At 58.9% G+C, this 12951-nt stretch overlaps 1 protein-coding gene across 1 annotated transcript; it reads left to right on the forward strand.

Annotated features, from left to right (window-relative positions):
• The first annotated feature begins 700 nt into the window (after window positions 1-700).
• On the forward strand, window positions 701-11555 carry LOC143387959 (DNA replication licensing factor MCM2-like). The gene is made up of 17 exons (XM_077108592.1): window positions 701-754; window positions 1014-1061; window positions 1680-1909; window positions 2310-2485; window positions 2575-2835; window positions 3192-3411; window positions 3607-3814; window positions 4925-5059; window positions 5378-5569; window positions 6897-6990; window positions 7391-7641; window positions 7898-8024; window positions 8330-8442; window positions 9372-9623; window positions 9933-10115; window positions 10442-10597; window positions 10833-11555. The coding sequence occupies exons 1-17, from the start codon at window positions 728-730 to the stop codon at window positions 10941-10943; spliced, it is 2784 nt and encodes a 927-aa protein (XP_076964707.1). The 5' UTR covers window positions 701-727; the 3' UTR covers window positions 10944-11555.
• The last annotated feature ends 1396 nt before the right edge of the window (window positions 11556-12951 follow it).

The following is a 12951-nucleotide window of genomic DNA, read 5'->3' on the forward strand; positions in this document are numbered from 1 at the left end:
GCCCGCGGTCCCGCCAGCCTCTGTCTCTCCGGCTCTGGCTCCAGCTCCCCGGCTGGCGGGCGGAAGGGTTGCGGCGGCAGGGGTGGCCCTGGCCTTCTTCCATCCTCCTTCGCCTGCTTCGGAGCCCGCATTTGGGATTTCTGCTCCTGGATTATTCTGTGCACATCCTGTTATGAGCCTGGAGGGCCGGGGAGGGCCGGGCGTGCCCCAGGCGGTGAATGGGGTGAACTTTGAGAGCGCAGGAGCTGTCCACTGCCCCAGGGGTCCTAGAATGGGGGCAGTAGCCCCGAAGAGGCCTAAGGGCGCTCCGTGAGGACCCCCACTCCCCAAGAGAGAGGCCAAGCCCCAGGCCATGCCTCCGTTGCCGCTGGAGCGGCCCCCCCCGCCCCCCCCCCCCCCGCAGCAGCCTGGCGCCTCGCTGGTGGTGCAGAACTTCATGATCCCCTGCAACGTCTGTCTGATCCTGCTGGCCACCTCTAGGTTGGGCTTCCCGGTGCTGCTCTTCCTCAACAACTGTACGTGGCGGCTGAGCGGGTCCAAGTGGCCCAGCTTGTGCTGGCCAAGTCCTGCTTCCCTGCTGGCAAGGGTACAGGGCAGGCAGGGTCACAGCCAGGCCAAGGGCCACAACTAGCTTGAATGGGCCACACATTCTTCTGGGGATGGAATGGATTGCTCTGGACCCCTTGAGACCTGTCCTTGGGCTCCTGGCCAGCTGACCCCCATCTTGATGGGGCAGAAACAACTTCCTGTGGGAGTAAGAAAGGGGCAGTTGCACTAGGAATGGGGGGGTTGGACTTATTTGGTACATCAGGTGACTTTACTGGGGACCCATTGGCAGGTGATGGGTGTAAAGCCCTGACCATGCATGCAGCTAGAAGGGCAGAGGAAAGTAAGGTCCCCTGCCCTCTTCTCCAGAGTCTGAGCCAGGCTATGGGGGAAGGGCAGAGTGGGAGTGGTGGTCTCTGGAAGGCCTTGCTCAGAGGGCCCTAACTTGGAGATTTGTTTTATTCCAGACAAACCTGGGACCCACTTCACACCAGCACCTCCCATGCCTCCTGACGGTGAGTGGGCAGCCTGGGTGGAAGGCAGAGCTTGGGGTAGCAAGTGGGCAGGGAACTCCTAGGGTGGGTTCATTCTAGGGTGTGTATTCCAGGGGTGCCAGGTGTCTGGAGACGGGAGGCTGGGCAAGGCAGCCTGGGTTCCTCCTGGGGCATCCACTGAGTGTAAGCCGGGGGTCTCAGCTCCTGGCAGTGCTCAGGCAGGACTCTGGTTTCCCTGGGCCTCAAGATTGGGAGGAACCATAAGAAGTGAGATGCTGGCAGGTGGTGTGGGCAGGGTGGGGGTGGGCAGTGGAGTGGGCTGGTTGTGGGGGGATTCCTCTCCTTTGTCCTTCCTTCTCCATTTTCAGGAAGGGCTGGGCCAGGCAGGGGTTGAGAAAGTCAGAAGTGCAGAGGGGAAACTGGGCTGGTGGGTGGGGAAGAAAATGGAGGGTAATGGGAGTGATCCGCCGTGTTTGGGGGGGGGGGTTGTGACAAGTTGTTTCCCAACTGTCACTTGAGATATTTGCTCAGTTGAGAGCATGCAGGCAGCGTGGCACCACAAGTGCAAAGGTCCTGAGGTTGCAACTCGTCTCCTCAGACGTCCGCTGGGTGTTGGATGGTGGCACCTTCTTTTTGCAGGAATCATCCGAGTCTCTTTCCCTGGCATCCAGTCCTGCCCGGCGACGGAGAGCCAATGACCCCCTGACCTCCAGCCCTGGGCGGAGCTCCCGGAGGACCGATGCGCTGACCTCTAGCCCTGGCCGGGACCTTCCTCCCTTTGAGGATGAGTCTGAGGGGCTGCTGGGCACCGAGGGGCCCATGGAGGAAGAGGAGGATGGGGAGGAGCTTATTGGAGACGGCATGGAGAGGTACCTTCGTTGCGGGCTCTGGGCTTGGTGGCAGGGAGCCCGTTTGTCCTGGTGACCTCACTGAGGGTGCTGGAAAGTTCTGGGTCGGGTGCCTTCTCGCCTTTCAGAACAGCTGGGTCCAGGGTCTGGGGGTGGGGGACAAGTTCATGAGTCACAGTGCCCCTCCCAGACAGGGTCTGGCTGAGTTTGCTCAGGGCCTTGCTAAATGGCTGAGGCTGGCCTCCAACTTGCGATCCTCCTGCCTCAGCCTCCCGAGCCGCTGGGGTGACAGGCATACGGTTTTCCGACCTGGAGGTGGTGGGCTGGGGTTCCTGAGCCTCCTGGGGGCAGCTCCAGGCTTTGGGTGCGGTTTGGGGTCCGGGGGTGGTCACTGACTGGTTCCATTTGGGAGCTCTCTCAGGGATTACCGGGCCATCCCAGAGCTGGACGCCTATGAGACCGAGGGACTGGCCCTGGATGACGAGGACGTGGAGGAGCTGACCGCCAGCCAGAGGGAGGCCGCTGAGCGGGTCATGCGGCAGCGAGACCGGGAGGCCGGCCGGGGCCTGGGGCACATGCGCAGGGGGCTGCTGTACGGTAGGTTGGGTTGTGCACTGTGAGAGGGGCGGGGCAGGGCCACCACGCAGGGGAGTGGCCTCATACACAGTTGTCCCCGGCCTTGGCAGACAGCGACGAGGAGGACGATGAGCGCCCTGCACGCAAGAGGCGCCAGGTGGAGCGCGCCACCGAGGAGGGCGAGGAGGATGAGGAGATGATCGAGAGCATCGAGAATCTGGAGGATCTCAAGGGCCACTCGGTGCGTGAGTGGGTGAGCATGGCCGGGCCGCGGCTGGAGATCTACCACCGCTTCAAGAACTTCCTCCGCACGCACGTGGACGGCCACGGGCACAACGTGTTCAAGGAGTGCATCAGCGACATGTGCAAAGGTACTGGGGCAGATCGGCTACAGATCTGGGGTTTTCTTTTGGGTGCCAGGGATTGAACCCAGGGTCCCTCCAGCCCTGAGCCCCCGTCCCCAGACCTTTTTATATTTTATCGAGAGACAGGGTCTCACTGAACTGCTTGGGGTCTTAAGTGGCTGAGGCTGGCCTCCACTTTGCGATCCTCCTGCCTCAGCCTCCCGAGCTACTAGTTTCCTTTCCAGCCTTGGTCCCTGTGGGTCTCGCCCCTCTGGGGAGCTGGGAATGGGGTAGGTGTCACTTATCCAGGTCCCACAGCCACCTCCGCGGGGGGGGGGAGCCTTCCTGGGCTGTGAGCCGAGCGTCCCCCTTGTCACCTGCAGAGAACAAGGAGAGCCTGGTGGTCAACTACGAGGACCTGGCGGCCCGCGAGCACGTCCTGGCCTACTTCCTGCCTGAGGCGCCCGCCAAGTTGCTGCAGATCTTCGACGAGGCGGCCCTGGAGGTGGTGCTAGCCATGTACCCCAAGTACGACCGCATCGCCAGCCACATCCACGTCTGCATTTCCCACCTGCCCCTGGTGGAGGAGCTGTGCTCCCTGAGGTGACTTTGGGAGGGGACCCTGGGGTCCAGGGCGGTGTCATGACCGCAGGGCGTTCAGGTGGGGTGTCGTGCCAGGTGCCCCACGACTCTGGCCTCCCCATCCTGGCCTCCGACGCGCCTCGGCCTCCCCTCCCAGCCTCCAATGCACCTCAGCCTCCCCTCCTTGCCTCTGATGCGCCTCGGCCTCCCCTGCAGGCAGCTGCACCTAAACCAGCTCATCCGCACCAGTGGCGTGGTGACCAGCTGCACGGGCGTCCTGCCCCAGCTGAGCATGGTCAAGTACAATTGCAACAAGTGCAGCTTCGTCCTGGGTCCCTTCTGCCAGTCCCAGAACCAGGAGGTGAAGCCGGGCTCCTGTCCCGAGTGCCAGTCCGCCGGGCCCTTCGAGGTCAACATGGAACAGGTGAGAGGCCCCGGGCCTGTTGTGGGCTGTGGGCAGGGTGCAGCCTCAGGGTGACCACACCGTGTTTATTTTATTTAGAGACAGCGTCTCACTAAGTTGCTTAGGGCCTTGCTAAGTGGCTGAGGCTGGCCTCCACCTTGCGATCCTCCTGCCTCAGCCTCCGAGCTGCTAGGATTTCTGTTTCTTATGGAGGGTGCCCGGCTCCCCTTCCCTGCCTGTCCACTGTCGGGCTTGGCTATTCCTTTCTCGCGGTTCTGCAGTTCCAATAAGTTGTCCAAACTGGACTCACCTGGCCAGGAAGTGCCTGGAAGGTTCTAGAACTTCTGCCTGTGACCGCCCACAGCCAAAGACCTGCTGTGGGAAGGCCCAAGCCGGTCTTGCCCAGGGACCTCCCCAGGTCCGCCAGCCTTCCCTGGGGTCCTTACGGGTCCCGCCCTTCCCCTGAAGTGTCTTGCTCATGGGCAGGTTCAGACCCCGCTTCCTGGGAACCCAGAATGTACGTCTTCTGGAAGCCCCGTGAAGCAGGTGGCACCACTTTCCTGAGGGAGAAACGGGTGTTCAGAGAAGTGACTGGCTGAGGGGACCACCCAGCCAAGTGGCCTGGAGGATCCAAGCTCAAGCAAATATGCTGATCCAAGTTTTACGCTTTCAACTATCTTAATTCGTTACCAGCTGTTACTGTAACAAAACACTAGAGATAACTGGGTTATAATGCAGAAAGGTTAATTTTGGCTGAAAGTCGAGAACTTTCTGTGCACAGCTGGCTGGTCCTGTCACTTTGGGGCTTTATTGACACTTGCTATCCTGGCATGGCTCCAGGGGCTCCGTATCCATTCCTTGATTTGATCCCTGTCTTGAGTTTTTGGTTTCAATATGATCATCTCTATTCTGTGAAGGCACAGAGAGAGGGATTCACTTGCCTAAGATCACACAGCTTAGGTCCCAGCACCAGAACGTGAACCCAAGTAGCCAATAGAGGGTGTTCTCGGGGGACGGTGGCCCTGCAGGTCCATGCTGCAGCCTACTGGGCCCCAGTGGGACGCTTTAGGGACAGGAATGTCTTGTCTGTGGGGAGAATGAGCCCCAGGACTTCCTCTGTGTCCCTCGCAGACCATCTATCAGAACTACCAGCGCATCCGCATCCAGGAGAGTCCGGGCAAAGTGGCCGCGGGCCGGCTGCCCCGCTCCAAGGACGCCATCTTCCTCGCCGATCTGGTGGACAGCTGCAAGCCAGGGGACGAGATTGTAAGTGGCCAGGCATGCTCTGGGGAAGGGGCCGAGGTCCAGAGGGAACTGGTGTGAGCCACCACGCCTGTTAGGGGGCGGTCAGCAGTCATTGGTAGGAGGGACACTTGGCCTGAGATGAGGTCCTAAGTCCTTGGGGCAAAGAGCTTTTCCTGTTTGCGATGGATTGTGTATCTGTCAGCTTTCGTTGCTGTAACAAAACAACCGAGATAATCAACGTATAAGGAAAAAAAAAGGTTCACGTTGGTTTCTGAGGTTTCAGCCTCGGGGTTGCTTGGCCCTGTCCCCCCTGACCACTTGGCCTCTGGCTGTCCCCAGGAGCTGACCGGCATCTACCACAACAACTACGACGGGTCCCTCAACACCGCCCACGGCTTCCCCGTCTTTGCCACTGTCATCCTGGCCAACCACGTGGCCAAGAAGGACAACAAGGTGGCCATCGGGGAGCTGACGGACGAGGACGTGAAGATGATCACCAGCCTCTCCAAGGACCAGCAGATCGGGGAGAAGGCAGGTGGCAGCGGGGACCCCGGGCTTCTTGGGCACCCCTCAGGCTCAGTGGCCAAACTGGAGCAACTTTGATATTGAGTACTGGCAGTGGGATCAGCAGTAGGACTTCCCTGTGCCCTGGGTCAGGGTTCCTGGGGTCAGAGGTCAGGGTCACCTTCTGTGACACCTGGGTCAGTAGGCATCTCTGGTCACACTCCTTCCTGTCCCCCCCGTGGCTCCGGGTTCTCAGCCTCACTTCTCGTTCGGCCTCTTGAATTCTGTGTGTGTGTGGCAGGATGTGGGGGGTGGGGGTCCCAGAGATGGACCCCAGAGGCCCTCAACCCCTGAGCCCTGTCCCCAGCCCTTTTCATATCTTAGAGACAGGGTCTCGCAGAGTTGCTCAGCGCTGGGTTGAGGCTGGCCTCCCAACTTGTGGTCCTCCTGCTTCGGCCTCCCAGGTCACTGGGGTCTCAGGAGTGCCCGGCAGTGTCCCTCCTTTGTAGACCAGAAGGAAACCAGGGTCTTGTTAGGATTAAATGATCCCCGGGAAATGCAGCCCCCAGATGGGACTGGGCCCCAGGACCTGTTACCTCTAGGAGGACCTTGGTCAGCGGCGTAGGGCAAACGTCCGGCTGCACTGGTCGCTTGGTTGAAGAGAAGCTTAGCCTGGGGCGTCCGTCCTGCATGGGAAGCCAAGAGCTGGCCGGTGACTCTGTCCTGCAGAGACATTACCTCATCCCGGGAGGCCAGAGGGGCTGGGCGGGACGGTGTCGGGGACCGGCCATCTCTGCGGCCCAGTGACACCCGGGCAGTCCCCAGGCAGAGGAAGGATGGAAGGAGAATCGCCGGCTGCCCACGGGCCTCATTTCCCCCCAAAACAGCCCCCAGACTCCCGGGCTGCGGGTCTCCTCTGTGCCCATGAACAAGCTGAGACACAGGAGTGGAATATGTCACTCTTGGTGACAGTGTGAAGGAGACGACAGTGTCCCCAGGTGCTGCTAAGCAGAGCCTGGCAGGGCAGGGGGCTGTGGAGGTTGAGAACATGATCCATGTACATATAGCTGGGCACGGCGGCCCACGCCTGTCACCCCAGGGGCTCGGGAGGCCGAGGCAGGAGGATCGCAAGGTGGAGGCCAGCCTCAGCCACTGAGCGAGACCTTGAGCGACTCAGCGAGACCCTGTCTCTAAATAAAATAGAAAAAGGGGCTGGGGACGGGGCTCAGGGGTTAAGCACCCCTGGGTCCAACCTCTGGTTACCCCCACCCCCCAAAAAGGGGTAGTGACTCTTTTCCTTCTGAGGGGTCAGTGCTGGGCTCCTGTTCACCTGCGTGTCCCCTGCTCTCCTCAGATCTTTGCCAGTATCGCCCCCTCCATCTACGGGCACGAGGATATCAAGAGAGGCCTGGCCCTGGCGCTGTTTGGTGGGGAGCCCAAGAACCCAGGTGAGCACCCCGGGGGTCCCACGTGCCTCTCCTGGTGGCTCTCTCTAGTGGCTCGTTTTAATTCTTTTTTTTCCCATAAAAGAACTAAAATCAGCCAGGTGCAGTGTGATCCCAGGGGCTGGGGAGGCTGAGGCAGGAGGATCGCAAGGTGGAGGCCAGCCTCAGCCACTGAGTGAGGCCCTGAGCCACTCAACGAGACCCTGTCTCTCAATAAAATGCAAAATAGGGCTGGGGACGGGGCTCAGGGGTGGAGCACTTGCCTGGCTCAGGGTTCAGTCCCCAGGCCACCCAAAGAATGTATCAGGAAAGATCTAATGCATAGGTTTGGGGAGGGTTGGGGGACGATGCAGCCGCATCCTGGGGTCCTTACCCACCTGTCCACCCCCGTCTCTGTCTCTAGGCGGGAAACACAAAGTGCGGGGTGACATCAACGTGCTCCTGTGTGGGGACCCCGGGACGGCAAAGTCTCAGTTCCTCAAATACATCGAGAAGGTGTCGAGCCGCGCCATCTTCACCACGGGGCAGGGGGCCTCGGCTGTGGGCCTCACGGCCTACGTCCAGCGGCATCCGGTCAGCAGAGAGTGGACCCTAGAGGCTGGGGCCCTGGTTCTGGCAGATCGAGGAGTGTGTCTCATCGATGAGTTTGACAAGGTGGGTTCCAGGACACGGGGACGGCAGGATCCAGGAATTGGAATTTTTTATTTCATTTATTTATTAATTTATTTCCTGGTACCAGGGATTGAACCCAGGGTCCCTCGACCCCTGAGCCCCGTCCCCAGCCCTTTTTCTATTTTATTTAGAGACAGGGTCTCCGCTGAGTTGCTCAGGGCCTCCTTCAGTGGCTGAGGCTGGCCTCCAACTCGCGATCCTCCTGCCTCAGGCTCCCCGGCCTCTGTGTCTCTCACAGATGAATGACCAGGACAGGACCAGCATCCACGAGGCTATGGAGCAGCAGAGCATCTCCATCTCCAAGGCCGGGATTGTCACCTCCCTGCAGGCCCGCTGTACCGTCATCGCCGCCGCCAACCCCATTGGTAGGCTCAGAGACACGGTTTCGCTGAGTGGCTGAGGCTGGCCTCCAACTTGAGATCCTCCTGCCTCAGCCTCCAAGCCTCTTTGGTGATGATGGGCATGTGCCACCGCACCCGGCCCTTCCTGGGGAACGGCTTTCTGCCACACCGTGGGCTCTTTGGGACTCTGCTCCAGGAATCCCTTTACTGTCTCCTGGTCCAGAGCAGATGGCAGGCACCAGGCAGCCATTCTGGGACTGGGAGCAGCTTCTCCAGGTGGGGAGCGGGGTGGGGTCCTGCATGCCAACCGGGGCTCCACGGGGTTTCAGGTGGCCGCTACAACCCTTCGCTGACCTTCTCGGAGAACGTGGACCTCACAGAGCCCATCATTTCCCGCTTCGACGTCCTGTGTGTGGTGAGGGACACCATGGACCCTGTGCAGGTACGGCCTCGCCTGCCCAGGGTCAGGACCACCGCACCACACGGGCACGGCCTGAGGCCCAGCCTTGTCCCCTTGTCCCCATGTTGTCCTAAAGTCTCCTTCCTTCGCATCTGCTCCCCCCTCCCCAGTGCCCTTCACGGTCCTCTGCCTGTTCCTGTGTCCCCTGCTCCTCTCTGCTCCTGTCCCCCTCGACCAGGGGCTGCTGTCCCTGGGGTTGGTCATCTGGCTTTCCACCCTGGTCCCTCCCTGACCATCTGCCTCCCTAGCCACCTCAATACCAGGGGCCCTTGACCATGGAGCCTTGTCCCCAGCCCTTTTTCTATTTTATTGAGAGACAGGGTCTCGCTGAGTTGCTCAGGGCCTCGCTAAGTGGCTGAGGCTGGCCTCCACCTTGCGATCCTCCTGCCTCAGCCTCCCAAATTGCTAGATGACAGGCTGGTGCCGTGTCGTCTTTTGTTCTGAAATGGGGACTTGCTGTGCTGGCCAGGCTGACCCCACACTCCTGGGCCATAGCACTTTTGTGCAGCTGGCCCTATAGGGGTGTGGCACTGTGTCCCACTTGGAGTGTGTTGATAGCTTCTCTCTCACCAGGCAGTGAGCTCTGGGAAGACTTTGTCAGGTTTAGCATCGTGTTCTGGGCTCTGAAAACGGCCTGGAGACAATATAAGAGCAGATGGCCCACGCCGTCACATCCCAGTGGCTCAGGAGGCTGAGGCAGGAAGATCGCAAAGTGGAGGCCAGCGTCAGCCACTGAGCAAAACCCTGAGCAACTTGGCGAGACCCTGTCTCTAAATAAAATACAGAAGGAGCTGGGGACGGGACTCAGGGGGTAGGCGCCCCTGGGTTCCATTCCTGGGACCAATAAATTAAACACGGTGGGCAGGATGTGTGTGACCCACCAGGCTCAGGGCCTGTCCCCGCTGCCGTAGGACGAGATGCTGGCCCGCTTCGTGGTGGGCAGCCACGTGCGTCATCACCCCAGCAACAAGGAGGACGGGGGCCTGGTCAATGGCAGCGCTCCGGAGCCCGCCATGCCCAACACATACGGCGTGGAGCCGCTGCCCCAAGAAGTACTCAAGAAATACATCATCTACGCCAAGGAGAAGGTGCACCCCAAGCTCAACCAGATGGACCAGGACAAGGTGGCCAAGATATACAGCAACCTGAGGAAGGAGTCCATGGTGAGCACTTGGGCCGCCGCTGTGTGCACGCCGGCTCCGGAGGCTGAGGCAGGAGGATCGCAAGGTGGAGGCCGGCCTCAGTCCCTCAGCAAGAGCCTGTCTCTAAATAAAAAAATAAAAGGGGCTGGGGACGGGGCTCAGGGGTGGCAGCATCCTGGGGTCCGTCCCCCCGGGTGCCCAACGTTAGCACCAAGCGGGAGGCACAGCGGCCCCTGGAGTGGACCGGTTTGCGGTTGGAAGAGGCCCTGAGCTCACTGGGCAGCTCCTTCCGCCCTCGCTGAGCCTGCCCTGTCCTCCCCCCCCGTGCAGGCCACGGACAGAATCCCCACCACCGTGCGGCACATTGAGTCCATGATCCGCATGGCCGAGGCCCACGCGCGCATCCACCTGCGGAACTACGTGATCGAGGACGACGTCAACATGGCCATCCGTGTGATGCTGGAGAGCTTCATCGACACGCAGAAGTTCAGCGTGATGTGCAGCATGAGGAAGGTGGGCGCCGTCCCACCCGGGGGACCCCCGTGCAGCGTGGCCGGGAGGGCCAGCTCTGGGAAGCAGGCCTGGGGGCTCTGGTCTGCCTCCCACATGCTTAGGAGGCTGAGGCAGGAGGATCCCAAGGTGGAGGCCAGCCTCTAAAATTTAGCGAGACCCTAAGAAACTGAGCAAGACTGTCTCAAAAGAGCAGAGCCGGGGACTGGCGGGGGTGGGTGTCCCACCTGGGTGTGGCCCTGCCCCTCACCTGGCTGTTGGGAGCCGAGGTGCGGGGAACCCAAAATGGTCCCCGCTGGGTGGTGTCTGACCTGTCCTTCCTCCTGCAGACCTTTGCCCACTATCTTTCCTTCCGGCGTGACAACAACGAGCTGCTGCTCTTCATATTGAAGCAGTTGGTGGCCGAGCAGGTGACCTATCAGCGTAACCGCTTTGGAGCCCAGCAGGACACCATCGAAGTGCCCGAGAAGGACTTGGTGGACAAGGTACGGGCTCCCGTGGGAGGTCGGGGCCGGGGCTTGGCTCCCTGGGGAGCCGTCCGTCATCCTCAGGGGCTTGGCGGATGGGCCTCGAGCAACAGCCGGAAGTTGGTTGAGGCTGGCCTCCAACTCACAATCCTCCTGCCTCAGCCTCCCGGGCTGCGAGGATTCTGGACATCGCCTCCTCCAGGGCCCGTTAAGTCCACTGACTCGCACACTTGTCCTTTGTCCCCCCTGTTAGGCTCGGCAGATCAACATCCACAACCTCTCTGCCTTCTACGACAGTGACCTTTTCAGGATGAACAAGTTCAGCCTCGACGTGAAGCGGAAATTGATCTTGCAGCAGTTCTGAGGCCCGCCCCCTGGGGCCCACCCGGAGAGGGACTCCCTGATGACACACCATATTCAGGGGAAATCAGACCAAGCGCTCAGTCACTTTGTGCACGTGAAACCCAAACTCCTGGGAGACTCAGGGGGTTAGGGTTGGGGTTGGCGGCGGGATGTCTAGCGTCCCCGGTGGTATTTATTTTTCTGGCCTCGCTTTTTTGCTTCAGGAACACTTTTTAGGGGGTGGGGGGTACCAGGGATGGGACTCGGGGAGCCCTCGACCACTCAGTGGCATCCCCAGCCCGATTGGGTATTTTATTTAGAGGTGGTCACAGTCGCTTAGTGCCTTTTGCTGAGGCTGGCCTCCACCTTGAGATCCTCCTGCCTCAGCCTCCCGAGTCGCTGAGATACTGGGCATGCGCCACAGCGCCCGTTAGACTTTTTAAGTGGGCGCCTTTGACTGCTTAGGTTCCTACCCGTGGTACCTCCTGTCTGCAGATTTTTTCCTGGAATTCTGTCCTGTTGTAGAAGGACTCACGGCTCCTACTTGAGTGCTTATGATTCCTGTGATAGTGTGGCTTCTGTCCCCAAGCGGGACATGAGGAATCTGCCACAGGGCACATGGATTGTTCACCACTTTTACTCCTATATTAATTAATAGGATTCTTGTCCTGGGTTATGTTCCCGCAATGCTTTGAACATAATTTTTTCTTTCTGTAGTTCAGATTTTTAATAAAGTTGAATAAAATCGAAATCTTGGTATCTATTGGCCTCTGTTCTTTTATTTTTTCCTACTTTTTTTGTTCCCAGGGATGGAACTCGGGAAGCTTCATCCCTGAGCCCTGTCACTAGCCCTTTTTATATTTTATTTAGAGACAGGGTCTCTCTGCTGAGTTGCTGAGTCTGTCCTCTACCTTGCGATCCTCCTGTCTCAGCCTCCCAAGCCACTGGGATGACAGGGCGCGCGCCTGGCCGTATTTCATGGTTCCTTGTGAGCAATGTTCTTTTCATGAATTTCTCAACACAACTGAATTTAAATTATGATGTGCTCTTTAACCCTGGAGTCGTTTAGAAACATGCATTTCGGATCATGATTTCCTCTTCCATCAATTCAATCTCTTTTGCTTTTTATTTTTCAAGCAATCACCATTTCAGATCCACAGGCTAATCTGGCTATACTGTTTTTTTTGTTTTGTTTTGTTTTGTTTGGGGGGGGGTGTTCCTGTCATTCCCAGGAACTGGACAGCAGGGTAGAGATTCCTCAGAAAACTGGGAATGGGACCCAGCCTCCCCACTCCTCAGTTTATACCCAAAGGACTTGAAATCCGCACACGACAGGGACACAGCCACATCAGTGTTTATAGCAGCTCAGTTCACAATAGTCAAGCTGTGGAGCCAACCTAGGTGCCCTTCAACAGGTGGATGGGTAAAGAAACTGGGGTCCATATACACAGTGGAATATTACTCAGCCATCAAAAAGAATGAAATGACGGCATTTGCTGGTCAATGGATGGAGCTGGGGATGATCACGCTGAGTGAAATAAGCCAGTCCCCAAAAAACAAAGGCTGAGTGTCCCCTCTGATATGGGGACACTGACAATAGGGGGGCAGAGAATAGCAATTCACTGGATGAGACACATGGGAGGGGAGGGGACTGGGAGAGACAGGGGAATGAATGGACGTCCCTTTCCCATGTTCACATAGGAACCCACGACCAGGGACACCCCACAGCAGGTCCAGCCATAGGAGTGGAAGATGACCCTTTTTTTTTTCTTTTTTTTTGGTACCAGGGATTGAACCCAGGGGTGCTTAACCACCGAGCCCCGTCCCCAGCCCTTCTCCTTTTGTATTTTGAGACAGGGTCTTGCGAAGTTTTTTAGGGCTCTGCTAAGTTGCTGAGGCTGGCCTCCACCTTGTGATCCTCCCGCCTCAGCCTCCTGAGCCACTGGGATGACAGGCGTGCACCATCATGCCCCAGTGGAAACATGAATTGCTTCTGGGTCCCGTCCAAACTTGTCATGCTGACATTGGAG

This window comes from Callospermophilus lateralis, unplaced genomic scaffold (assembly GCF_048772815.1).
Source record: "Callospermophilus lateralis isolate mCalLat2 unplaced genomic scaffold, mCalLat2.hap1 Scaffold_96, whole genome shotgun sequence".
Classification (NCBI taxonomy): domain Eukaryota; kingdom Metazoa; phylum Chordata; class Mammalia; order Rodentia; family Sciuridae; genus Callospermophilus; species Callospermophilus lateralis.